We start from the raw sequence: 25,894 nt of genomic DNA, 5'->3' as shown, positions 1-25,894 counted from the left end.
TTTACCCCAGTGTCCCAAATTAGCTCAGTCACCTTGTCCTTTGTTTTTGACTAGGTGAAACTAGGTTGCTTCATACAGTAAATTTGGCTGGCTGTTTGAAGTAAACTGATGTAGGCTGGTTAAAGCAAAAGACCTCTTTTTCTTCATATGAGTTTTCTATCAATTTTTAATGGATTTTAATGGATGTCTTTTGACTGTGGGAGGACCAAGAAAGAACTCACCCAGGCACAGGAGCAGGCAACAGTGCTAACCACTGCACCAACATGTCACCGTACCATAAATTAACCATAATGCATAATTCACAGACACACCACTTTGCCATTGACAAGCCTTTATTCATTATCCAGCTTCAGTTCATACCTTTGTGGTGTGCAGGTCGCTGGTACCTGTTCATCCTGTTTGCACATACAACTGGTCAGATCAAAGTCATAACTTACTCGATAACAATGGATGAAACTAGAACAGCATTTGGCAGCACCAGCCATGTGAACATAAATAACATGGTCAAAATAAAACCCCTTTCTCTGCAAGTATTGCACATTATAGAATTTAAGCAAACAGCTAATAAACAGAAAACAAAAGAGGTGTTCGTTATCACAATAATGCAATATGCATTATTTCACTTGAGTCTAAAAACCTTTATCAACTTCTCATTGATAGTCAAAACTGCATATATCCCATACATCACTGCAGAGGTGTACAGCTGCAATAACATATAGCTGAAGATCTTTTCATGCAGGCAAAACGAATAAGATTTCTGATTCTAATCAAGAACTTCTGCATAATTTTTCAGAGAACTGAGAAAAACCAAGACACACATTGCTTTAATCAATAAAAACCTTTTCAAGTTTGAAGGGCTCTCAAACCACCATAGCGCTGCATATGATCCTGCAGAAATGTTTCCTTAGACATGTTAGAGTTGTGGAATAAAGTGATGGACCACTCTGAAGCCCACCATTTGTCCACAAGTTCTCCTTTAATGCTTCCAGTGTAGCATCAGAAGAACATCAGAAGTTAGGTAAGACATCATTTCAATAAAAATGCCAGAGTCGTGTCAGATATATGCCGTACTCGTCAAAGAACTGTGCTTGTATTGGAGTGATGTGGTGCAGAATATTCACGTGTTTGTAGAAAGACAAAGAGATGGCTGCTTAAGGAAAATAAACAAAATAAGCTCTTTGATTTTAACAACTCCTGCAGATTCTGCTGAGCAGCTTATCTCCAGAGAAACATCTCTAACAAGTGACTACGCTTGCTCTGATGAACTTTATTGACCTGTATGTTGCCTAGAGTGGATTTAAAGTTAACAGCAGGAGATAGGTCATTAGCATCCCGTGACATCTTGCTAGCTTCTCTTGTCTTTTAAACTTGTCTTTATATGTTGATCAAAAAGAACAAACCTTAATATCTGTTCCCATATTATTCCCTGTCATTTGCCAAAATAAGTAGGACAGAGGACAAAAATCTATGAGATGGAAATTGTTTTACGTAGTGGATTTATATTGTACCTCAGTGCTTTAGGCTTGGCTTGACGTGAACCACACATGCTGTGTTTGTGGTGAGGCACAGATCAATATGCACATAAATTTAATGCCCCTTTCAGACATGCACTCCTTACAGTCTGGCAACATCTGAACCTTAGGCTTCCTGCCTAAGAAATAGCCAAGACAGAATCCAGAAATCAGCAGACTTCAGTTGTTTTAGGCTTTGGTTCACAACAGTGACTTCAGAAAAGAAGATATCTCCTTTCAGCTGACAACCTAAAACACCACAGCAGCATCTCCACACTGGTACACAAGCTCTGCCATGCAAATCAATTTATAATTTTTTATGAGTTTTTTTCTGGATTTTTGGTTCATATTCTGTCTCTCTCCATTGAGCAAGGGATCAAATGATTATTACCCCCACAGTATGTCTGAGGCTCTGTTAGTGTGGTGGTTTACACATGTGTGCTTGCCAAGCAAAATGTTTCAGATTCACATCCAGCTGGTGATACAAACTCCTCTTTGGAATTGAGTCAGGAAAGAAAACAGATCATACATCCAGAGCTACCTGCTGTGGTGAACCCTTTGGGATAAGGGACCAACCGAAAGAAGTGATTTATGTGATGAACATGAAAAGTAAAATGACTTTTGCGTCAATGACACACTAGGTAAAGCCAGTGGGAATCCAATGTCTGAAAAGGGCTCAATGCGTTTTATGTTTTGTAGATAATCAGCAGTCTCACTTCTTAACTGATGGTGTGATAGCGTCAACAAAAGCTGCTCTGCTGAGTACAAATACATCTGTGTGCCACATCTTTTTTCTTCTAAAACTAAAGGCTTTTGCACGTCTCCTTAAAATAAATCCAGAGAGACTGTACGCTTCCCGATGCTACAACTGGTACAGCAGCAAACACTGTCTGCACACTGGCTACGAAGTAACACAGAACGCCGACTGTGGCTGTGAAGTATGTGTGAAAAGTGTTTGAATCTAATACTACTGAGAGGAGAGGGGAGTCTGCTAGAAAATGATCTACAGTGAGCACTGGCACTTGGACATTTATTATCTTAACAATGACTAAGCACAGAACAAAGGGCTGCTGTTCCAGTTTGTGTTGGTGCTTTTGTTTGTGTGGCGCCATCTTCTTCATCCCTTTACAGTCTTTTGGTTTCTGCCAAATAGCAGAGTCCACTTAGGTTTCGACCTTCCCATATGTCCCCTCTGGAGGGCGGTATTGTTTGGGAAAGGCCTTAAGCTGGAGGGCGTTAAAGGCATATTTACGACATCCCACATTCTTCATGGTGTTCTCTCTCCTGCAGCCCTCGCTGTGAGACAGAAGTCATACTTTTTTTTTTCTTTTCCCTTTTTTGGCAAATTACTATTTTTCCAGTGTGTTTTAGGTGTAGATACTGACCTGCGCATACAGTCCAAGGCCTGATAGAAGACCTGTGGGGCCAGGGCGTGCTCCTGCTGCAGGATCTGACACTGTTCCAGGGTCACAGACATGGCTGTGCGGTCCTTAGCGCTCTTACAGCTGGTAAAACGCACTCCGTTCAAGCGGCGACACACCTTTGGGGATTCGGAGGAAGAGATTAGAAGAAGGAGACAGAGCTTTTACGCTTCAGGGGCTAGAATTAGAGGCAGTGATGATGAGTCTACCTCAGCTGCTTGCCACAGGATCTCCACGTTCTTGTTCTTCTTGGTGTTCACGTTCTGGCTCAGCAGTTTGAGCAGCTCGGGCACGCTGGTGGTACTACGAGAGCGAGGGAGACCTGAGGAGATGACAGAGGACGAGTGGTGAGCAAAGAACAAAAAAAAGGGGGGAAAATACACTTTTCTCACTAATAAATTATGTCTTTCACTCACAGTCTTCTGGAAGGACCTCTTTAAACTGGTCGTAGTACGAGCTGAGGCGAGTCATGCTTTCCATGTTGATGACATCTTGCAGCGATGTGTCTCCGAACCTGCACACACGCATGATTTAAGAGTTAAAAGTTTTCATTAATATAACACATAGCCTGCTGCTGTCTGGCTTTTCTGTACTGAAGGAGGTTCACTTCCAGCACAGCCATTCAAAGTTTAATGCAACATCAATAAAAACGAGCGCACATATGTATCAACCCAGTTTTTAAAAGTTAGTAACTTAAAATCTCGTCTTTACAGTCATTTTTTAAGAAAAATCTAAATTTGTTGTCTTGCAAGAGAGAACATTTATGCAGTGACCATGCAGTGAACAAGCCTCATTCAGCCAGAGGTTTAAAAATATGCTTTAAAGCCGAATGTGCTGCTCACTGGCCTTTTTGCGACTGACCTATCAAGCTTGGCATGGGTATCTCTTTCTACCTTTCCTGCCCTCTAGTCTCAGTGACTCACTTCTCAGCCAGAGTCTGCTGTTCGTTAATGCCAACGTTGAACAGGACGGGCTGAACTCGCAGCAGCATCCCGTTTTGGATCTCTCGTGGCAGCATGTCAAACATCGCCCCGGGCATCGGGACCCTGACGTTAAAGCCGCTCCTGTTCCCCGTAATTACCGGCAGCATGTCGGGGCTGAAACCAGAAGTTGCCTGGGTAACTTTAAAGGTGACATTTCTCAGGTCCATCACTCCGACGCTCATGTCCTCCAACATGGCCAGCTCCTCGCCTTCATTTATGTGGCAAAGGAAGAACAAAATCAGGGCATGGACAGGGAGTCAATTCTGATTGACTTTTAATATTAAAAGACATTAAAAACCACAAAACTTAGTTTGCTAAAGGAAGCTTTGTAACCAGTTTTATATTAGTTTTTCAGCAGCTTTTGAATTTTTGTACCTTTAAACAGATCCTAAGTCAACTACTACCTTTAAAAAAATTATACTATAGAAATTATAGTTTTTTCATTCTCATTATTATTTGAAATGCAATGCTTTAAAAATAATTTTACTAAAAATAATAACAATATTTTCTGTGTAATTTCATGGAGATCATTAGTGGAAGATGCACACAGTCTTTTGTGATTTTACATATTTCTATATACACAAACATGCACAAACAAAGTTACCATAAGTGCTGAGCAGGCCCTCATACTGCACCAGCAGGCCGATGGTGTGCAGCTGCCTGAGGAAGCCTGAGTCACAGAGGCAGTTCCTCAGCTTCAAAATGAAGCCGCAGATCAGAGCGGTGAGCTGTAAACGGCACACATCACATCATCACAATCGTTGAGTAAGGACAAACGTCCAAGCCTACACGTGCACGGGTTTCATGCACTGTACATGTAATAGTCATAGCAGTTAGCGGCAGACCGTCTGGCAGAAGACGACGTCGCGGCGGTACTGCAGGGTGAGGCTCATGGCGATGGTGGGGGCGCTGTCCTGCATTAGCAGAAACACCATGGCTTTCTTGGCTTTGTCGCTCATCAGAGACACGCAATCTGTCAGCGTGGTGAGGAGAGGATACAGGGCGTCGCTCCACTCACCTGCAGGGATTTGAGAGGACATTTCTATCAGAAATCCTGAAATAGCCTGAACAAATGGCTGAAGTAATAGCTATACACACAACCCCACAGTGTCTGCAAATTTAAAATGATTTGTGCAGTTTTCATTAAACATCTTTCTTTTTTATGGTTTATTTAAAAATAGCAATAATTTGGAGGACGAACAAAAGAATTACAGAGAAAAATTTTTTTTTTTGCCTGCATCAGTCAAACATCAGTGTAAAAGTGAGAGATCTCTCCTGATTCTATCAGATGTTGCTGCTTTTTGCAGAAACTATCACATCGCTGCTATCCTGGCTCTCTCCACAGTCTCACTATAGGCTTTTATCATTTAATTTAATACTGATCACTCTCAAAGCAGGTCTAGATCTGGGCCCAGGCTATGTAGCAGAAACATTTTATTTAACCAGTTAGCAGCCTCAGGTCCTGCAGCCCTCCTGGCTGTTCCAAAGTTGAGACTGAGAATGTTGAAGACACCGTGTTTTTGCCTCCTCTTTTAAAGATCTGCTTACATGTGACATTACATGTGATGTCTTTTTCCTTCTAATTACAGTTGTGTGTGTTTTTTAATCTACTCTGCCTCTTTTTAATCATCGGTTCTTGCACTGTGATACTTTTTCATGTACCTACTGTTCGTAAAGGAAACAGTGCTCCTACCTGGGGATGACTTTTCAACCTCTGGGCTGCTTTCTGCAAATGAGAGAACATAAAAATGTTTGGATACAGACAGATTTCCACTTGGACTTGTATCTTAAAGATTTATTTCAGCTGTTAAACAATAGAGATGATTAACATGACTGAGACAGCATGCCAGGGTCTGCTTCAGGATAGTTGAGAGGGATGATAATGATGATGACGTCTGGAGACTCCTGAAAGTTTATACCTGTACCTTTGTTCGTATTAGACGGCTGAGCTCACTCAGTACGTGGATTCATGCAAAAATCTTGTCTACGTGCGTTTACCTTTCTTAGCGTTACCCGGCTCGTCACTGGCGAGCAGGAAGACGTCCTCAGAGCTGCTGTCACTCTGGAGTTTGTCCCGCTGCAGCAGCCTGTCCACTCTCTGGATCACACACTCCAAGCTTTTATCCACGTTTAGCCAAATCTTCTCCTGCACAAATAACCATCAATCAAATCAAACATATATACATGCATATAAAAAACATTATTAACCAAAAGTGGCAGATGGACTCCTCTCTTACCCACTCCTCTTCATGCAAATCTGCCTGCATGGAAGCGCGCTTGTTTTTAGTCCCTTCACTGCCCTCCAGAGGAGCTGTGTGGCGAGAGGGTGAGGTGGTAGCACGAGAGGGCGAGGTGGGGTGACGAGAGGGGGAGCGGGACGGAGAGCGAGAGGAGGGCGAGAGGGAGGAGGATGGCGACGGGGTGCTTTGCTGAGAGAACTCTGGGCGGGCTGCTGCCAGAGCCACGATGGCTGTGGACAGCAGCTTGGAGTCGCACACGGTCACGAGCTGACGAGTCTACAGGAGCAGCGGTGCAGGACAGACGGAGACGGATAAGTTATACTGAGAAATGTTACACTACAGACATTACATGAAAGCACGTTAACACATTAACATTTATTAACTGGCTCTTAAAGGTAATAAAATGAAACTGAATTAATTTTTCATCCTGGTCAGTCTGTGTTTGTGTGAGTCAGAGGTTGCCTGGCAGTCACAGTGCTGTCAGCATTGTCGTGATATATAGTGCTAGTGCACTGGCTGTAATCTGCAACATCATTCATTTATTATTTTTTCATTTCTCTGTGGCTTCAGTGCCCTCTCCTGTGTGTCTCTTCCAGTCACTTCCTGTTTTATTTTGAAGGTTTTTTCTTTACGTCACCTTTTATGTTTTTACTCTGTGCTTTTCTCTGCTTGGTGTGGATTTAATCTGTGTGAGTTCCCTCAGTCCTTGTTAGTTTGTCAGGTTTTTAGAATCCTTTCCTGTATTTTCTTTTAATTCTAATGAATCTTTAACTCTAATGACCTTTTTATCTTGATGTTGCAATTTTTATTAACTGGTCTTCAAAAATAGTTCTCCAGGCTTTCTGAAAGTCTTTCAAAGTATTTCTTTGGAGACTTTCAGTCCAGTCCTTGTACCTGACTGTTGACAGATGAATGTGTTTTTGGTTGTTAAGCCCATTAACACTGACCTATTAATCATTCAAGCACAAAAAAGGAACATAAATCAAGGGATGAACCGGTGTTGTGTTTACATATAACATAAAACTGAAGAGCTGATTCTAATTCGCAAATTTAGGCACTAATCACAAAACACATAATTTCTTTCCATTACTTTTGTTAAATTTTTCAATATGCCAAATATAACACTGTTTGACAGGCATAAAATAGCACTTTTGAAAATCTTATATGATTATATGGTGGCTTAAGACTTTTGCACAGTACTGTACATATTAAGTATCCCTGCAGTTCAGTCTTACCTTCTCTGTTAGGATGGCCAGAGTTCTCTCCAAAGCATTGGCTGAGCGCTCCTTGGCAGCTCGGGACAGACGTTCAGTGTAGTAACACACTTGTGTCTTAAGAGTGTTAATCTGACCAATCAGCTCCTTTGCTTTTACAACATCCTGAGGCTGGTATGCCATTGCTTTAGAGCTGGAACCAGGTGTGCATTGATGCGTGTGCAAGAAAGAAAAAGAGGTTACTTGAGAAACAAGTGTGGTTTGGTTTTATCCACTTTTAAAGCTTGTAATAGGATTTAGAGAACCTTACCCCTCCTCTCCATGGGTTCTGATTGAATTTAAAAAAAAAAAAGGTTTGTTATAAACTTCAAATGAAAAACAACCACCAAATCCTCACGCAAGCTTCAAACAACTCACTGTTTCCTGGCTTCTTCGAGCTTGTGCAGCAGCTTTCGGAGACCGCAGCCTTTAAAGCCTTGATGATGTGCTGCAGGCGCACCAATAGTTACTACGTCGTACGTCCGGTCTGATTAAAGGTTAGAAAATAAAATTAAGAAGGGAGGAAATCCATGAAAAACGTGAATATTAAGTTACAGAAAGCATGCATTAAACATTTGTGGACAAATTCGTACCGTAACCAGACTCTCCCTGTACTCTCATCCTCTGGATATGTAGGTTAGTGGGGATGAACTCCAACTTCCTCTCAGCTTTCAAGGTGCTAGACTTAAATGACGGACCTGTGGGGCAGCAGAAATGAGAAAAAGCAGTTGTTTGTGATTCTGTGTAAGGAAGATGGAGAAAATAATGATTAAAACCCGCTAACAGCTGTACATGATGTCAGAAAGGCTATATTTTCAATGTTGTAACATTTATCTTATTAGGGGAGTTAATGCTGTTTACTTCCTGACATCAGGAAACATCCCCAATTGTAAAACAATACATTTTGGTCACATTGTGCAAGACTAATTTTGACATTTAAAATCAGTGTGATGGCCCTTTACAATGTATATTATGGAACTAACCCTTATATTCATGCAGGTCACTTATGGTCTCCTGGTAGGTGAGGATGATGGTCTGGTACTGAGTAATGATCTGCCTCCTGAGGTTCTCCCAGCATGGAGACAGCTCACCCAGTTCTTCCAGCTCGCACACCCTGCACATGCAGTAACAATCAGTGCATCTAGCTGACGCACGGAGCAGCTCACAGAGTGCGTTTTGTGCTGCTCATTCAGTTATAAACTGAACGAGCAAATGAACATAACAGTAAAGCAGTTACAGACATTAAAGTCAACCATTAAGGGAAAGCCTGCGGATATCTCTTCAAACCATTTTCTCTAACCTTTGCCATTTTTGGGGTTCGGAGTACTAAGCAGCGTTTTACCCTCAAGCAGTTATTATTTAATCGAAACAATCTGTGAAAAGTACACGCTTGGTTAGATTCCTCATAAGTGTCATTTCTTGACAGGGAAAAAGGTTGTAAAAAAAAAAAAAAGTAAGATGCATCTAGAAGAGCTTCACAAATCTAACAAAAACACAATAAGAATGCAAAGTTAAAGGAGCAAATAACACCACAAATAAATAAATTACAGTAATTAGTAATTTACATGGACTAATTTATATGGGATGACCTGTGTCACCTTTATTGGCTCAAACACAAGTACCCCGGATCCTACAGTATCAGAGAGAAAACCCCCAACAATCAAATCCCCTTTTAACAGGAAGAAACCTCCAACAAAACCAGGGTCAGGGAGTAGAAGCCATCTGCTGTCACGTCACCAGTTGGGGTTGAGGGGAAAGAAACAAAGAGAGGATACAGCAGTGGCATATTAACATATGGGGAGTCTTGCAGCAGTCTGAGGATACAGCAGTATAACTAAGGGATGACCTTGTGAGGAGAAGGACTTTAAATTCAGTCGTCGGTTTAGAAGGAGCCAACGAAGAGAAGCAAATATAGGAGAAATACGATCTCTCATCCCTGTCAGTACTCTTGCTGCATCACTCTGAGAAAGGATGTTTCTAATTTTAGCAGCATTGCATAGGTGAAAGAAAGCAGCCCTGTATATTTGTGCAATGTGTGCAATGAAGGGCAAATCCTGATATATAAAAATAACTTCAGGATTTCTTACAGTGTTACTGAAGGTCAGGGTAATGTCATCCAGAGTAAGTATCTAGTTAGACGCCATCTTTCTGACTCTTTAGGGTCGAGTACAATCACGTCATTCTTGTCTGAATTTAGCAGAAGAAAATCACAGGATGCATTTATGTCTTTAAGACATGCCTGTAGTTAAATAAGTGATTTGCATCGACTGGCTACTGCATTATCTGCATATCATAGATGATACTTACATATTACTGTGTATCATCTGCAAAATGTGTGCAATGTTTTCTAATAACACTGCCCAAGGGAAACCTGTATCAGATGAAAAGAAAACTACTTGTTTACATGCACAAACTGGAATCTATCAGATTTTTCCCCCCCAAGTGTCTGTATTAAATAGCTTTGTTTCATGTCTTAATATTTATGACCTAAACAAACTGTGATCTTAAAAGACTGCTTTGACTTCAGCATCAAATTACTGCATTTTTAGAGAAGGGGGATAAAAAGAGATGTATTCATATAAATTCATCAAGCTGAAGCCAAATCACTACTTACAGCCTTCAGACGTGAATGCAAAATTTATTTTGTGTGGATGATTACATTTTATATGTGCAGACGATTGTGTCCGCTACATAGCTTTAGGTACTGCTGGCTACATAATATGACCATTAAAAAAAATAAATTACATTAACTTACTTGTACAAGTTTAAGTTTTTCTTACACAGAGCAAACAAACTGGGTTGCTACGACAACTACAGCACTTTGATCCCCTCAATCAAACAGGACATAATAATATTTTGATGTAAAATTGTGAAGAATTCCATCAATTACAGTCTGAAGTCCAAACCAGAATCAAACCATTTGAACAATTACAGAAATAAGACTGAAGAAAATAACCAGGAGAAACACTGAAGCAGTACTCTGACTTCAGCAGGTCTACACTGTCTGTGTTTAGCCAATATGGAGAAAAGCGACAATGCAACAGGCGAAGTAACAGTTTATTGCATCATCTCAGGCCTGAATGCCTTTTTATTTACCTACAGTTTGTATGACACAACCTTGTGACTATTATACAGATGCTTGCTAATATTTGTTCTCAGTGTTGAGTGACTGTATTTACTGAAACAGCTAAAACGGTTCAGTTGTGTGAGTTAAGACCTATATTTTTGAGTGTTTACAGCATTGGGATGGGTCAGTATTTTTACCTGTCACATGTATACTTTGTGTTTTTCAGTCACTTGAAACAAATGAGCCGGATTTTGCTGCCCAGCAACACGCACATGCTCCCAACAGCATGCTGCACAGCCTGCAACAAGCCCTTCTAGACTCAAAGAAGGAAAACCAGGAGGTGGCTGCAGAAAATGCTGCTTTGAGGCAGCAGCTCACCAGAAAAGAGATCAGCTGGGAGAAAGAAAGAAAGAAGCTGCTTATGTTTGTTAGGGTCCCTGGGTCGTTGACCCAGTGTTTTGTGTTTTTGGTTCTTTGATTTTGTTATTTCATTATATTCTAGCTTTGCTTTATGGGTTTTAGGATCATTCTTAGTTTAGGTTCTCTGGGTGGGGTTGGTTAGAGTTTTAGTGTTCTGGTTTTCTGTCTGTGTTCCATAGTTGCTGTCTTCCCTGTCTGCTGTATCCCCACATCCAGTCAGTGTTTGTGTCTGCCCTGGTCCCACGTTTGTTCCCTCTGTAGTGCCTGCATGTGAGTCTGTGTTATGTGTTTCCTGTTTTACTTTGAAGGTCTGTCTTATCTCAGTGTGTTCAGTTTACGCTTCTTTGGTCTCGTCAGTTCTGATTTGTCCCAGCTGTGTTTCCCTCCTGTTACTCATTCCCTGATTGCTCCCTCTGTGTATTTAAGCCCTGTGTTTCTCTGTGTCTGTGTCGTGATCTACCGTTTATTTTGCTGTGTGTTTTGCCAGTCCACCGGTGTTAGTTTATTTTCAGTTTTTCCCAGTTATGTTATGTTTGCGTTCAGCATTAAAGCTGTTTTGGTTTACGTTTGTCTCCGGAGTCTGCATCTTGGGTCCTATTCCTGTTTGCACACAGCCGTCACCTAACAATGTTGCTAGGAGGCATTAACAAAGAAATAGCCTCTAAGACTGAGGATATTGGGAGACAAACTAAACCAATCAAGAATCTTCTCAGTCCATGAACAAAATGATTCATTGCAAACAAAGACACTGAAACCAATAAACTGGCTTAAAATCATTCACTGATCAATGCGTGGGTACACAGATGGATGGCAAAACATCTGCTTACTAGGCATCACCTAAGCTAATTTGAATCTCTGCTCCTACATGTGTTTGTGAAGTTGTGGAGTATTTAAAATGTAAAAGCTAACTGTACAAACAAGAAGCATGTGCCAACCAAACATGCTAGTTTCACCTGATAGCTTAGCGATCCAGCCTCCTATCCAAATGTGATCACTTACAGCTTCAAAATGCCAAGAAGGTAAAAACTAAACCAGAGGCTTCAAAATCCACAAACCAACTGGCGACAATACGGAACCACGTCCATCTTTTATATACAGTCTATGGTAGCACGCAGAGAACGCTTTCTTAAAAGGTTCGCATTTATTAGACGTTGACATCACTTCAAAAAGCATCAACACATCTTTCACATTATACCTGACAGCATCCTCCTCCAGCAGCAGTTTGACATACTGTCGAGGAATATGCAGGGAGAGGACGCTCTCTGCCATCTGCTCCAGGATCCGCAGGTGGTTACCATCCGTAGTGGGGAAACGGTACGTCCGTGACATGACGCCACCAAACACTAAAACAAGGAAAAATATAAATGAGCACTGCCATTGTTACTGCCAGCAAACTACATGTTACTGGTTGTGAAACTTTCCCATAACTCGGAGTAGCAACAGCTCACATAAGAGTTCACTCACCAGCCTTCAGCAGCGGATCTTTACACAAAGAGGACGACTTTGATTTGATGCCCATGGATTCAGTTAGGCTTTCATCCACAGGCAGAACCATCTGATGCACACATAAACAACAATGTTTGCATAAAGAAGGATGTGCTGCTGACCTTTACATTACCAAAAAAGTCAGAAAAAGCAGGAAGTTCAATAAAATTGTTTTATATTGTTTTAATGAATTCAAGCACATTCACAAGCCCGTGGCTGTTATTCCTGGTATGTTTCATGTACTTTGACATCAGGAAAAAATTAAAAGTAAAACAGGAAATTGTCTCAATGTATCAATTAACAAAAAATAATACATTTTCATACTTTAATTTCAAATATTGCCACAAACTATAAAACAAAGTCTCATTCGAAAGTCATTTTTGTGAATTCCTACCCTTCCATTAACAGTATCCCCCCTCTGTAATCTTGCGACAGGAGCTCTCTGCTCACGTTTCTCCTCTATCTGCCAGGCAATGACAGTGATGTTGCCCACGCGCTCGTTCTCCGCTGACCTGACAAATCAAGCGATAACCAAGTGAGTGCAACGTCCCCAAAAACCCAAATGCGACCTGCAGTTCGTAACACAGAAAAGTCACATTGTGCTCTGCGTGCCTCTTACCTGAGAGTCAGGTGCAGTCTGTGGTGCTTGTCCTGCAGCAGCTCCTTCACGGAGAACATGGCAGAGCCGAGCATGTACATCTGTCACATAAAAACACACAAACCGAAAGGATTTAGAGGGTTCTACCCAGATGAGCATCAACTACGAAGGATTTGTTAAAGAAGAGCATTATTTACTTTTGCAATGGAAAATCTAAAGACAGTTTATTGACTTTGTAAGAAATTGTCTTGGCGGGGGTGGGGGGGTTACCGTGCCCTGTGAGCGGTCCTTTACGTCGTAGACTGAAAGCTTGACCTGCGTCTGCTGAGTGATCAGAGAGTCCTGAAAGAAAGCTATACTGCTCAGGAAGATGGGGTTACTGGTGCCCTGAAGACAGAGAGACGAGGGGAAAAGGCTGTGTAAGCATCCAACGGCAGGCAGGAAGTGACAGTGAGGTAGAAGGTAGCATACCTCTATGATTTCAGTCTGAGCGTGTTTAGTCCAGAAGGCCTGGGGCGGAGTGGTGCAGCTGACGGCCACAAAGCTGGTCGGCTTACGGTCCAGTGCAGGAGTCACCAGCTCACTGCAGGCTGCAGGGACATTTAAACACAGGCGATTACAAACTGGGGGATTTAACAGTGGGATGGTCTGTAATCTGTAGCAATGGGAGGATTTAAATATAGTATGTTGGAGTAGTTAGTACTTGACAAGCAGCAGCTGTTGAGTAATTCTTTAGTGGATAAAAAATAAATAGGAGCCAGTAATTATGGGGACACATCATGTTTATGAGTTTTTCTTAAACTGACTGAGAATGAAAAAACAAAAACACAGCATCGCAGTCAAATCATCATGTTTTAAAGTAGAATATTTAAACATTTTTAGCCAGTTAATGGTAGTGAGGCAAAATATTTTTTTTAAAACTGCTGAACTATTATCCCCTTAGTTTCTGTTTCTGGCCTCATTTCTCTCTCTGTCTTATTTTTTGCTCTCTTACTGCTTATTAGGGAACTTTCTGGCTCTTCAGATGCGAAACGCTCTTAAATGTTCACTAACTAGCTGACTATCAGCGTTCACTGAAAACAGTGAGCTGAAAACTCACTGCAAAAAAACAAAGATAGTATTTTGGATATAGAGTTCTTATTCAAGATGTTCTCCTCCTTGTTGTTTATCATTTTTCACCTTGACTTTCATGTGTATTAAATCTTTGGTTCATAGTTTCAGTTTAATACTGCTCCTCAGTATTTTCCTGTACCATTCTGTGTCAACTCCACTATTTTAAGTTCATTCATGTGTCTATGTTTCACTTCCTGTTTTATTTTGATACTTGTCTCTAGTGTCCCGTGTTTAACTTTATTTCATTTAACTTCCTCGTCTATCTCATTGTCTATGATGATGTTCACCTGTATCTTGTTATCTTAACTCTGGGTTTCAGCTTCCTCACCATCTTGCAGACTTTGTAATTCTGGCCTCTCAAATCATCCTAAATAAAGGTTTGTTTTTTGTCTATGTCTGCCTCACTGCATCTAGCAATTTATGCTGAGCAGTGGGACGATCTAAAAAATGCTTAAATGCTGCACAGAGTTGAGGATAAGCAGCACCTTACTCCAAAGTTTTAATGACAGATTAGTGTAGCTTTGTAGGATGATGCATCCCTATGTCAAAGGAATCATTTTGAAACACCCAAACAGTGCATTCGAGAAGAGTTAACCAGCTGTGGACTTCAGATAGCTGCAGACATATGATGCATAAATGAGTTTTTGGTTTTGGAGTGTTGGCAGCACTGTGACTTGTTAATATGCTTTAGAGGATTAAGGAACATCAACAGAGACAAAATCCAGAGACAGCAGTGGAAGATGATATGTGGTTTAAGAGTTAAAAAAAGTTTCAATATTTCCTTATTGTGGGGATTTTTATTGTGCTGTGACTAATTAAATTAACTGCCAAATGAAGTGCTTATGGGTGTCTCCAAGATGGCTGCTGAGTGGTGAGTCTTGCTTCTACAGGGACTCTGATATCAAGCATTAGCTGCATAAATGCTCGTGCATTTGTGGATCGATCAAAATAAAATAATTTGAACACTACCATATTAATTCTAGTAGAACATAATAAACAGTCTGGTGCATCAGTAAGGTGCAGCAACAATATCTACAAACACATCCTGAACATACCCACGCTGAACTCCAGCACGGGCTCATCTGGGTCCTGACTGCTGCCTGTGGGGAAGAGAGCGAAACAGAGATGAGCAGAAGCTCTTTACAGTTTTGTTATCAATGAAGTAAGGTTACCATGGTAGCAGTTACTTGGTTACCTGAGAGAGCCAACCCCATCATCTCAGCAGAGAGATCAAACGTATTAGCCCGGTAGACCGACCATGGCCGATGGCGGGGGCTGCGCTCCTTCCCAGACATGGTGGTTTCAGGTCAGGGCTGAGGATTTTGTTTTTGAGTAAAAAAGGCCTGAAGAGCAGAACAATGTCGAGCAGGAACAGAGTCAAAACTCTTGCGTAAGCCTTCTTATGACGTGTGTGCGTGTGGATCTGAGCAGTCACACTTTTGTCACTGCGGAACCTGACAGAAAGAAAGAAAACGAGGCAAATCAGACAGAACTGGACATCTTCAGCTCTTTGATACTGACATCAAACTCATCATCACGACAGCAGCTGAGCTCCGAAAAATAGCAATGTGCTCGCAGTTAGTCACATAAAGGAAGCCACTTTGCAGCACACATGCTCAAAATCCGGTTACATTCCTCTTTTTTTTCACAGGGTTAAAGGATGAATAACTAATAATAGCTCGATGATGTTTCCACAGATGCTTCATTCTGAGGCGAACGGCGCTGTAGGTTTTGCAACTCTGTGTCATTGCTCTAAATATTTTTATCCCCATGTTAACGTGCTAATATAGGCGGCGAGAACATTTTCTGAGAGAAAAAGTGAGACTTCACACAGCTGTAGAAAAAAAACAGCACTGCAGCACACTGAATTGACGTCCTGATGCTATTCGTGCTTTCCTGGTTTTAGACAAACCTAATAACCAACACAGGAGCAGGGAGTCAGGTAAAGAAAATCAGAAATGCTCACATAGAAAACAGACGTAACAGAAAAACTCATAATCTCCACAACCTCTCAAACCACGTTCACAAAACTGGCTTGTAGATGTGATGCACTTGTCTAAATCAAGTGATAGGTCTGTACACTGATAATTGCACTATACAATCAGGTTTTAATAGCAACAATGCTGTTTACTTCACTCTAATAGCATTTTATTCATAGTTTAACTGCAAATACAACAATCACCATTTCACTGGGGCTGACAATACAAAAGAAACAGCACGTAGGGTTTGTTAATTTCCTGCTGACGCTGCACCTGCCAAAATTATTCACTACAGCAGGAAACTAAAGCTGTGCCAAGTGTGCCAGCAGAGGAGATCTGGCTCCAGTGCAACATTAACAATCTCCCCCTGACTTCATCTTCTTCCAACTAACAGAAAGAGACAAAAGATTAAACCACTGCTGATCTAGATCTGTTGGAGACGTGGATCTACATTCACGGGTTATTTTTTATTATCAGTTAATCTGGAAATTATTTTCTTAAATGATTAGTAATACGTCTATTGTTTGGGTTAACTGTTTTCTTTAACTTTCAGTCTGAAAAACAATTTTTATTCAGGCTAAATGCTTAAAGAAATCAGTGAAACCACAAAAATAATAACATATGGTTAAAAAAATAGAGCATTGTCAGTATTTTAAGTTAAGTTTTTTAAGCCATCCCTCATTTTTTTATAGTTTATTCACAAGGATCCAGATTTTATTTTAATATTCAACTTTGCAATTGTTCACCAGGCTTTGAGGAAGCCTTTCAAATTATTTCTTTGGACCTTTTTTCATTCGTTTTCAGTCCGGTCTTTGTACCTGATAATATTTAGAGGAAGATTTCTTTGTTTGTTAAGCAATGTTAAGTCATGTCCTTAAGAAACAGGAAAAAATCCAGCAAAGAATGACACAGGGCCTGAGAGATGCATCTGCCTTCAGTTGATCCATGTGCTGCTCACTGGTAGCAGGAGGAGGGACAGTGAGCGTCCACCGCTACCTGTAAAACACGGTGGAAGCTCTGTCGTGGTTTAGGATCACTTCAAAGGATCTTGTCAAAAGGGGTGGATTCAGAAAAATACTGTCTGATTTTGATCAACGCTGCACATATTTCAGTAAATCACAGCACCTCCTCTTCCTAGAAAAATATTTTAGAAAAGAGGGCTGACACAGTTCTCCATAGTGAGTACACGTCTCTTCTGGTGTGCAAGTAATTAAAGCTGTTTCTATATCTATTTTTGTCCTGTGAGCTGACACACTGTCGCAATATTGTTTTCTGCAGTAAGCGCTCTCCTTTCAGCAAAGACAGAGGAGAAGAGATTTGAAAGCAAAAAGCCTCGGTAAGGAATACTGTATGCCAGAAATGCATGAAGCAAACGTGTAATGTTAAAAGAAATGAAAAGGATTCAGCAAGTGGTCCGATGAGCTGCTTCAAATTCCTGTGAGATGTCAGACTCCGTTAACCTCTCTGGTATATGTTTGCTTACACAACTATACAACCTGCCTTTGCTCAGCGCGATCACTGCCTCCTCATACACAGAGACGAGGGTCGTATCAACGCGTTCATCTGTCTCTGTGTGTTGCTGTTTATTTGATGCTACACTGATGAGGGGAGAACATCTGTGTGTGAGTGTTTCTGTCCATTCATGTGTGAAGACCTCTGCAAAGGAAGTCTATTTTTACACATGAATCCTCTCTGACGTCACACGACACGTGCAAATGAAAACGCGGCGTCCCGGCGACACACACGCACAGCGCTAGAACTCACCTCACACACATACAGTTTAGTCAGCGTGATTCTCCGTGGTAGTTTAATTCCTGTCTTCACACCTTCATGTGAGATCTAAACAAATGACAATTACAGCATGGATGCTCTGCCTCATTAGGCTGTGTAGGAGTCATTGACAGTGGGGTTGGCATTTAGCACGCTGTAATCGCCACTGCCTGGGGCATTGTGGGAAGCTCTCTAGGAAACCAATAGAGGATCTAATGCAAAGCCACAGGGAGCGAAGGATCATCTTCATTTCATCTGTCTGACGGTCATCAGATACACTCAGTTCACATATGTGGGGCTGGAACTAGTGCTGAAACAACCACTTTCCAATCCAATTAAAAGACTTAATCATCATTAGAAGTGATGAATGATAATCACTTACTAAATATTTACGTTTTTACTTTTTCAGCTGCTGTTTTGGCAAAAGATGCTATTTGATGCTGTGAATTTTCCCCATTTTCCCCCACAAATTTCTGCTATATCACACAGAAGGTTCCATTTTCTGAACTTCAGGGTTATATTTTTAAAATGTTTATAAATCCAACCAGCAGTCTAAACCTTCATGTCTGTCACATCTGTCACAGCTCATAGTATAGCTATAGTAGAAAAGTGGGAAGTAGAATAAGTAAGTAAATTGTAAATTGCAAGTAAAGTTTACTAGCAATTTACAATCCATACACACAAAATGAAGTGGGAATTTGGTGGTAAGCTTCACTAAGACTTCCTTTGGATCCTGTTACATTATTTAATTAAACCATTATTTAAGTAGCTTTTCACTCCTTTTCACTCGGTTTGAACTTCAGCAGGTCGCCTCGAGCTAGATCAGCTCATTTATGAAAAGCCACTTGATGTAATGCAGCTGAACCTGTTCACTGACTTGACGGGGAGTGGAACTGGGAGGAGACTTGACAGAAATTGCTTTGTTTTTTACTTTATTGTTAGTTAATTGTTGAATGTAGTAGCGCAGCAAACACACCAGACTGGGAGAGCTGCAGGAGTTCTCATTTTAAACCTAAATAACTGCGAGTCAGCCATGAATTATCAACAGCAGGTAAGTTTCTATCTATCTATACTGACTGGACACTTTTACCTTCAGAGCTGCTTTGATTCTTTAATTCCTCCTGCCATTCAACAAGGTGCTGGGAACATTTCTCAGAGATTTTGGTCCATGTTGACACGATAGCGTCACACAGTTCCCCATCCATGAGGTGTCCCCGAATCCCAAAGATGCTCTTTTGACTGAAATCTCGTAACATTTAGTTCAGAGGACTCAATATCATGTTCATGAAACTAGTTTAAGATGATTTGAGCTTCCAGATTTATTTTCAGTAGTTGGGTACACATGCTGGTTGTGGTGTTTAAACGGTGCTTAGCTGGTGCTTAGGTCCAAAGTGTGCCAGAAAAGATCCACCACACCATTACACCACTAGAAGCCTGAACTGTTGGTTTATGGAGGATGGATCCATGCTTCCATGCTGTTTATGCCAAATTGTGACCCTAATACCCGGATGTTGGAGGAAAAGTTGAAACTCACTGAATCAGGCAACGTTTTGCCCATCTTCTCTTTCTCAGTTTTAGTGAGTCTCTGTGAACTTTAGCCTCAGTTTCTTGTTCTTAGCTGACAGGATTGTTACTCAGTGCGGTCTTCTGCTGCTATAGCCCATCTGCTTTAAGGTTTTATGTGTTGTGCCTTTAGAGGTGCTCTTCTGCATACCTCTGCTGGTATTTGAGTTGCTGTTGCCTTTCTATCAGTTCAAAGTATTTTGACCGCTACTTTGAAACAGGGAACCACCGCTCACACTCTCTGTAAACACTAAAGACAGCTGTATGGAAAAATCCCAGAAAATCCGCATTTTCTGAAAAACTCAAACCAGCCTGTCTGGCAAATAATACAAATACAGTATAATAGTTCTGCAACATTAAAATGTATTCAGATGCTGACTGAAACTGGGTAAGTTTTACCTCTGACAAGCAGATTGCCTGTACTAAAAAAACAAATGTGTCAGCCACTTTCTGTAATGTAGCTGAACCTGTTATCTGGGTACACGGGGAGTGGTAGTGGGTGGAGATGTGTCACTACTTGCTTCTTTTATTCTAATTATTAACTGTTATTAACACAGATTGATAACATTGTATCCACTGCAAAATTTGGAGACTTGATTGAGTTTTCCTACCCACTCGGATATTCGCACTGGGCCATCTATGATGACGATGGACATGTAATCCATTTTGCGGTTGCAGGTGAGTAAAACATGTGTGTTCATTGCATTCATTAAACAGGCAAATTATAACACTAACATTTCTTGTTTCCTTTTTTTTTCCAAGATGAGAAGCAACTAATGACAACTGTTCGTACTTATCTGCAAAAAATCATGCCAGTATGTGGGGACCTTCTCCTTGGAGAAACCAAGATTCGCAGAGTCCCTGTTGGTGAGGTCAATGTCCCACATGGAGCCCATGCGTTGGTCAGTAACAATCGCCATGCCTTCACACCTTCAGCACCTGAGGATATGAGGCTACGCCGTGACGCCCTTCTCAATCAATCCCTTCCATATAACCTTTTTACTCTAAACTGCGAGCACTTTGCCACTTTCATACGCTACGGGAAAGCTGTCTGCAACCAGGTAATGCCGTCACTCGAAAAAACTTCTGATTATCATTTAAGATGTGGTAATACACTGGCCTTCATGTGCTTGAAATCATGCATGATAATGTTGGGACATGCTCCTAATGAGAATATGAACGGTTTCCTGGGGGATCTCCTCCTAAATCTGGACCAGAGCATCACAGAGGACAATCTGAGGTGCAACCTGACTGTGTTGGATGGACTGAAGCATATTGTCCCACAGGTGCTCTACTGGATTTAGGTTAGGTGAGCATGGGGGCCAATCAATGGTACCAAAACCTCCTTCCAGGAACTAGCTGCATTCTCTAGCCACATGAACCCAGACACTGTTTGCAGCAGGAGGAACCCAGCACCCACTGCACCAGCAGAGGGTCTTACAGTGGATCCAACGACTCTATCCCGATACCTAATAGCAGTCATGTGCCGTTGCCCAGCCTTTAGAGGTCTGCGTCGCTCCAAGAATATACCTCCCCAGACCACCGCTAACCCACCACTAAACCGTTCATGCTGAACGATGTTACAGGCAGTATAATGTTCTCCACAGCTTCTCCAGACCCTTCTCTCATCTGTTAAAAGCACAGCACACAAGTGGTGGATCTGCCAGTATTATATGGAAAGTACCAATGTGGCTCCACAGTGCTGAGCAGTGAGCACAGGGTACACTAGTGAATGTCAGGCACTCAGATCACCCTCATGAAGTCTGATTGTGATTGTTTAGTCAGAGGCATTCACACTGTGTCCTGTTGGACATCACTTTGTAGCTTTGGCAGTTCTCATTCTGTTCCTCCTTCTACAAAGGAGCAAACAACAGACCTGCTGATAGGTTAACGACTTTCTGCAGCCCTGTCTAGCTCTCCTAGAGTAACTGCCTGTCTTATAGAATCTCTTCCATGTTCTTGAGATTGTGCTGGGAAACATACTGATGTGGACTACCTATGCAACCTCTGTAGGGTCCAGATAGCACTTCATGCTATGAGTAACGACACTGACCCCAGCCAAATGCAAAAACCAGTGAAAAACCAGTCAGAAATAAGGAGGAGGGGAAAAATTCCAGTAGTATACCTGTAAAACCATTCCTGTTTTGGATGTTGTCTCATTGATCGTGGCTCAAGAGTTAGGAGTTCGCCTTGTAATCGGAAGGTTGCCGGTTCGAGCCCTGGCTTGGACAGTCTCGGTCGTTGTGTCCTTGGGCAAGACACTTCACCTGTTGCCTACTGGTGGTGGTCAGAGGGCCCGGTGGCGCCAGTGTCCGGCAGCCTCGCCTCTGTCAGTGCGCCCCAGGGTGGCTGTGGTTACAATGTAGCTTACCATCACCAGTGTGCGAATGTGTGTGTGAATGGGTGGGTGACTGGATATGTAAAGCGCTATATAAATACAGGCCATTTACCATTTACCATTGTTGCATCTTTAATGCACCTGTTGTCAATTTCATTAACACCAAACCAGCTGAAACTGATTAACAACGCTGTCTGCTACTTAAATAACCTGATCAGTATCCCAGATGTTAACAGACTTCATGCAGTACTCTGATTAAAAAGTCTTCCTTTAAGTTGTTTGAACAGCGTACAACATGAGAGAACATCAACAGCTTTGTCATCTGGACTGATTTATGAACTGCACTTCATATATCAGTCGGTACTGGAAATTTTACAAAACCAAATATGTTTTATATTAACAGGAAAATGGTCAGATTATTATTAGCAGTAGTAGAAGTATTGTGAGTATGAGTGCTAATCGTATTAATAACACGGTTATTCTTTCTTTAGATCCCTGCAAAACCCAAGAATGAAGAGTGCACAGGAGCAACTACAGTTTTCAAAGACATTGTCAACTCAAAGCAAACTGATTAGAAACCTTTTCATTTCTACATATATGAACTTGTGCGGTGCCTCGGTTTGGTCTTTCTGAGTCACATCACCGTAAATATCCAACATGTTCTCTTTGTCTGGCCCTTTATGGAGCTTAGCCTGATTATTTTTTTATGAAGCCACTTATGGGATTGGCAGTATGTACTGCAAGGTTTAAACTTACTTGTTTTTTGCCCTTATTTATTCATTTGCAAATGCTTAGTTGAAACCGATAAATATTTTTTCTCAGCAAAATATCTTTAATAATTCCTCCAGAGAAAAAAACAATCTTGGGATTCATAATTTGGCCGAGCAAAAGCCCTGAAGCTATAAGGTTCACCACGACAAACCACACGCTGGCAAGCTGAAAGCACGTGATGATTATAACGCCAAAAGATAACGTGTGATAAAAAAAAATGTAGATACTGATGTTCTACTGATGTTCTCATATAATATATCAGATATATTTTTCTGTTCAGTCACAAAACATGAACAAATTCACCTAACATTTGTTATTTGTATTTATTTACTTGTTTACTCGTTTACGCTCTGAGGCTGCTTCCAACAGAGAAGCTGCAGGGAGCCCTCTGGTGGATGAACTATGCAACATCAACACTCAGTGTGGTGAAGGGTGTTTCTCCCATCTTTTCTTAACTTTGAAAAAAAAGAAGGTTCCTTTAACAGCTGTTATAAATACTGATACCAATAAACATATATTGGATTAATGACCCAAGAACACCAATGGGTTGTTTCTGGTCTCAGGGATGACCACAGTGTATAAGTAGCTGATTTCCTCTCTTTGACATAATTTTATGCTGACGTTAAAAGTGTGTGCAGCTTACCTCGCTGTATAGCTGCTGTCAGTAAAGGTGGTTTTATGCATATTTTATCTGAAAGCAAACTACCTGAAACAGTGTATTAAGCAAAAGTCCACTCCAAGATCTCAAACATCCACCAAAGCTGATGACAACAACAATCTTGCAATGTTAATTTGGTTTTACTGGAGTTCAGCTGAAGAAGATGATAATGGTCAAAATGAATGCAAGTTTCTGTCCTGCACCAGAGGGATGAAGTCAGACAGCGCGTCAGCTAATTCTTCATCGTCATCCTAAACTGAGCAAGAGGATAAATCCAGCTGCTGTCCTGAAGGTGACATCTGACCCCAATCACACACTAAACAGACCCTGTTTCTGTTTTCTAGCTGAACAGTGTGGCAACAAACATGGTGAACATGCTGCAGGGAAGCAGGTGAAATGGTGTGTAGTAACTAAGAGTGCGGAGATTCGGGAGCTCCTGAGTCCACTGGGATGCTTTGGAGACAAATGTGTCCCAGTTTGTTGGTCTGGCGGCTCACCCCCTGCAGGTGCTGTCAGCACCGGCTGCACTGCAGCGCTTCCACAGCTTCTCCTCCTTCTCCTCATCCCTTTGTGATCAATCCTGTGTTTTTCTTTTGTTTTTGTTTTCTTTTTGTTATTTAAGCCAACTTCCTTTCCCTTGTCCCTCTGTAACCTCAATGTTCTTCTTCATTTCCATTTATTGATTCAGATTCAGTCCAGAGCTGGCCTGTGCCTCGCTGCTCTCCCTTGAATCTGGTCTACAATCAGCTTACCTGGCATATGGAAATGTCTGTCACAGCCACGTGCACATGGATGCACCAATAATCATGGAAGCTGAGCCGTAAAATGCTCTCTGATCAAACTGATTGAAGAAGACGAGAATATATGAAGAGAACATTTAGAAAGCGGGAAAAAGAAGTCTTCTTCAGAGAACTGAGAATTATAAAGGAAGCTCAACTGAGATGAACTGCTTTAGGTTATGTTTCAACCAAATGGATTCTCGGGAGAATAAGTCATGGATTTCCCTCAACACACTAGGCAGAACGTGGCAAATCTGATTTGTTCAATCAAAAATACTCCTCTGAAACAGACATGAGCACAGGACAGAAAGGGCAGACAGAAGTGAATCCCCAAAGAACCCAGTGCCTGCTCTGTTATGAAAAGAGTGGCTCAGAAGATCAAATTTAATCCTTTCCCTGCCCCTTGGGAACATCAGGGAGGACTCTGGCTTCATAAAGCAGTAAATATGACACTGGATGCAACCAGTGCATTATAAAAAAAAAGCCCCCAACATATAACCTCAAAATATCAGATACACACTCTTTCAGGCTTCAGCAGAAAGCTGGGTGTTATTCAGCAGGCAGTCTGCGTGGAAATAAACAACAGGCCGAAGCTTCCCACTACAAATCTATTTATGGAAGGTTTAGCCAATGACAGGCCCATTGACACCATACTTAAAGCGTGGATATATGCTCATTCACCGACACTACCAAATAATAACAAACATTGCGTCATTATGTCTGCTGATGCTCACTGAGGGAGGCAGCAGCACGGCGCTGCGGGTTGTGACCCACAGCTCGTTTAGCACTGTTTTAAATTTAAAACAAATCAGCTGCACACATTTTATTTTATTCATTTGTTTTTTGCTACGACTGTAAAACACGTATTATTGTGATCCCGCTGCGAGGCGGTGCTCTCGCTTTGAGACAGCTTTCATATCCGGGAGCAAAAACCCTCGAGAAACCGTGAAATAATAATACGAGGAATTAGAAACAAACACAAATGTCTAACCTTCAAGAGAAAAGCGATGGTTTCTTGTCATGCTGATGAGCATCCTGCGCGCATCGACGATGTCTGCAGTCGAGACTCGCCCTGACTCCCTCTGACACATCAGAGACGTAATACCTACATAGATGGTAATGCCTCCTCCGTCCACTGGGGGGAGATGTCGGCCAGGATTTATTCTCTCCAGGCTTCGTTAAAAGACATTCAAAGCTCTCTTTTAAACGTTGGCTGCCTTTTCCCTTTTTGTTGTGCGTTCTGTCAGAGTTTCTCTGTGTTTTTCTATCCAGGGACAGTTTTACTCCATTGGCAGTGATCTTGAGATCACTGTCATCCTGAGAAATGAAGCTGCTGCCAGTCAGGACATCCATGAACTGCATCTCACAGCTGTACACAAAACAATCCCAAATAATGTTTTTGATGATTAACTAACAAAAATTTTTTCGTTTTCGTTAAACAATCTTTAAACTATCCCTCTAAATTAAATTCAGTGAGTCCTTCGGTGTCATTCAAATCAGTTTCCTCTGCAGGATATATATCAGAATCAGAATCAGAATCAGAATACTTTATTGATCCCTGGGGGAAATTATTTTTTGTTACAGTGCTCCATTTTAAACCAACATTAAGACAAGACAGACAATACGCTAACTAAGAATAGTACAATATATACATATATATACATACATACATACATAAGTCACTTATAAATAAATATTTGGAAAAGAAACATGTGTAGTTGTAGCAGCAAACAGTGTATATATATATATATATATATATATATATATATATGGTGGCACCATTCATTCTTTTTTTAATGATCAAATAATGCAATTAAATGTTAATTTATGGGAAAAAAAACATTTTGCAATAGAAGGAATCATGAGGGGTGTTGTGATCTTTCGCTTGAGTGCACCCATAGACCTTTGTTATTTGTCATTTACACGTGATTTATACGTGAAAGCT

At 41.3% G+C, this 25,894-nt stretch overlaps 2 protein-coding genes across 2 annotated transcripts; one reads left to right on the top strand and one right to left on the bottom strand.

Annotated features, from left to right (window-relative positions):
• Positions 1-314: 314 nt before the first annotated feature.
• inpp4aa (inositol polyphosphate-4-phosphatase type I Aa) lies at positions 315-25,041 on the bottom strand. The gene is made up of 24 exons (XM_085433649.1): positions 24,941-25,041; positions 15,287-15,545; positions 15,147-15,191; positions 13,450-13,568; positions 13,249-13,365; positions 13,000-13,079; positions 12,775-12,892; positions 12,360-12,450; positions 12,091-12,238; positions 8,392-8,522; positions 8,002-8,106; positions 7,787-7,895; positions 7,680-7,697; positions 7,391-7,562; positions 6,153-6,431; positions 5,914-6,061; positions 5,609-5,641; positions 4,761-4,933; positions 4,520-4,643; positions 3,856-4,123; positions 3,349-3,446; positions 3,142-3,254; positions 2,897-3,051; positions 315-2,807 (listed from the first exon to the last, which is right to left on the bottom strand). The coding sequence occupies exons 2-24, from the start codon at positions 15,384-15,386 to the stop codon at positions 2,675-2,677; spliced, it is 2,877 nt and encodes a 958-aa protein (XP_085289775.1). The 5' UTR covers positions 15,387-15,545; positions 24,941-25,041; the 3' UTR covers positions 315-2,674.
• LOC146690636 (phospholipase A and acyltransferase 2-like) lies at positions 18,799-23,049 on the top strand. Its single transcript, XM_085435053.1, has 4 exons — positions 18,799-18,891; positions 19,961-20,081; positions 20,166-20,464; positions 22,233-23,049. Exons 1-4 carry the CDS (start codon positions 18,874-18,876, stop codon positions 22,314-22,316), a joined length of 522 nt encoding a protein of 173 aa, XP_085291179.1. The 5' UTR covers positions 18,799-18,873; the 3' UTR covers positions 22,317-23,049.
• Positions 25,042-25,894: the final 853 nt, after the last annotated feature.

The sequence above is a fragment of the Copadichromis virginalis genome, linkage group LG16 (assembly GCF_057382275.1).
Source record: "Copadichromis virginalis isolate Kocher_CV1m ecotype Utaka linkage group LG16, C_Virginalis_male_GT1.1, whole genome shotgun sequence".
Classification (NCBI taxonomy): domain Eukaryota; kingdom Metazoa; phylum Chordata; class Actinopteri; order Cichliformes; family Cichlidae; genus Copadichromis; species Copadichromis virginalis.
The sequence above is the reverse complement of the archived record's forward strand: the minus strand, read 5'-3'. Positions and strand labels throughout refer to the sequence as shown.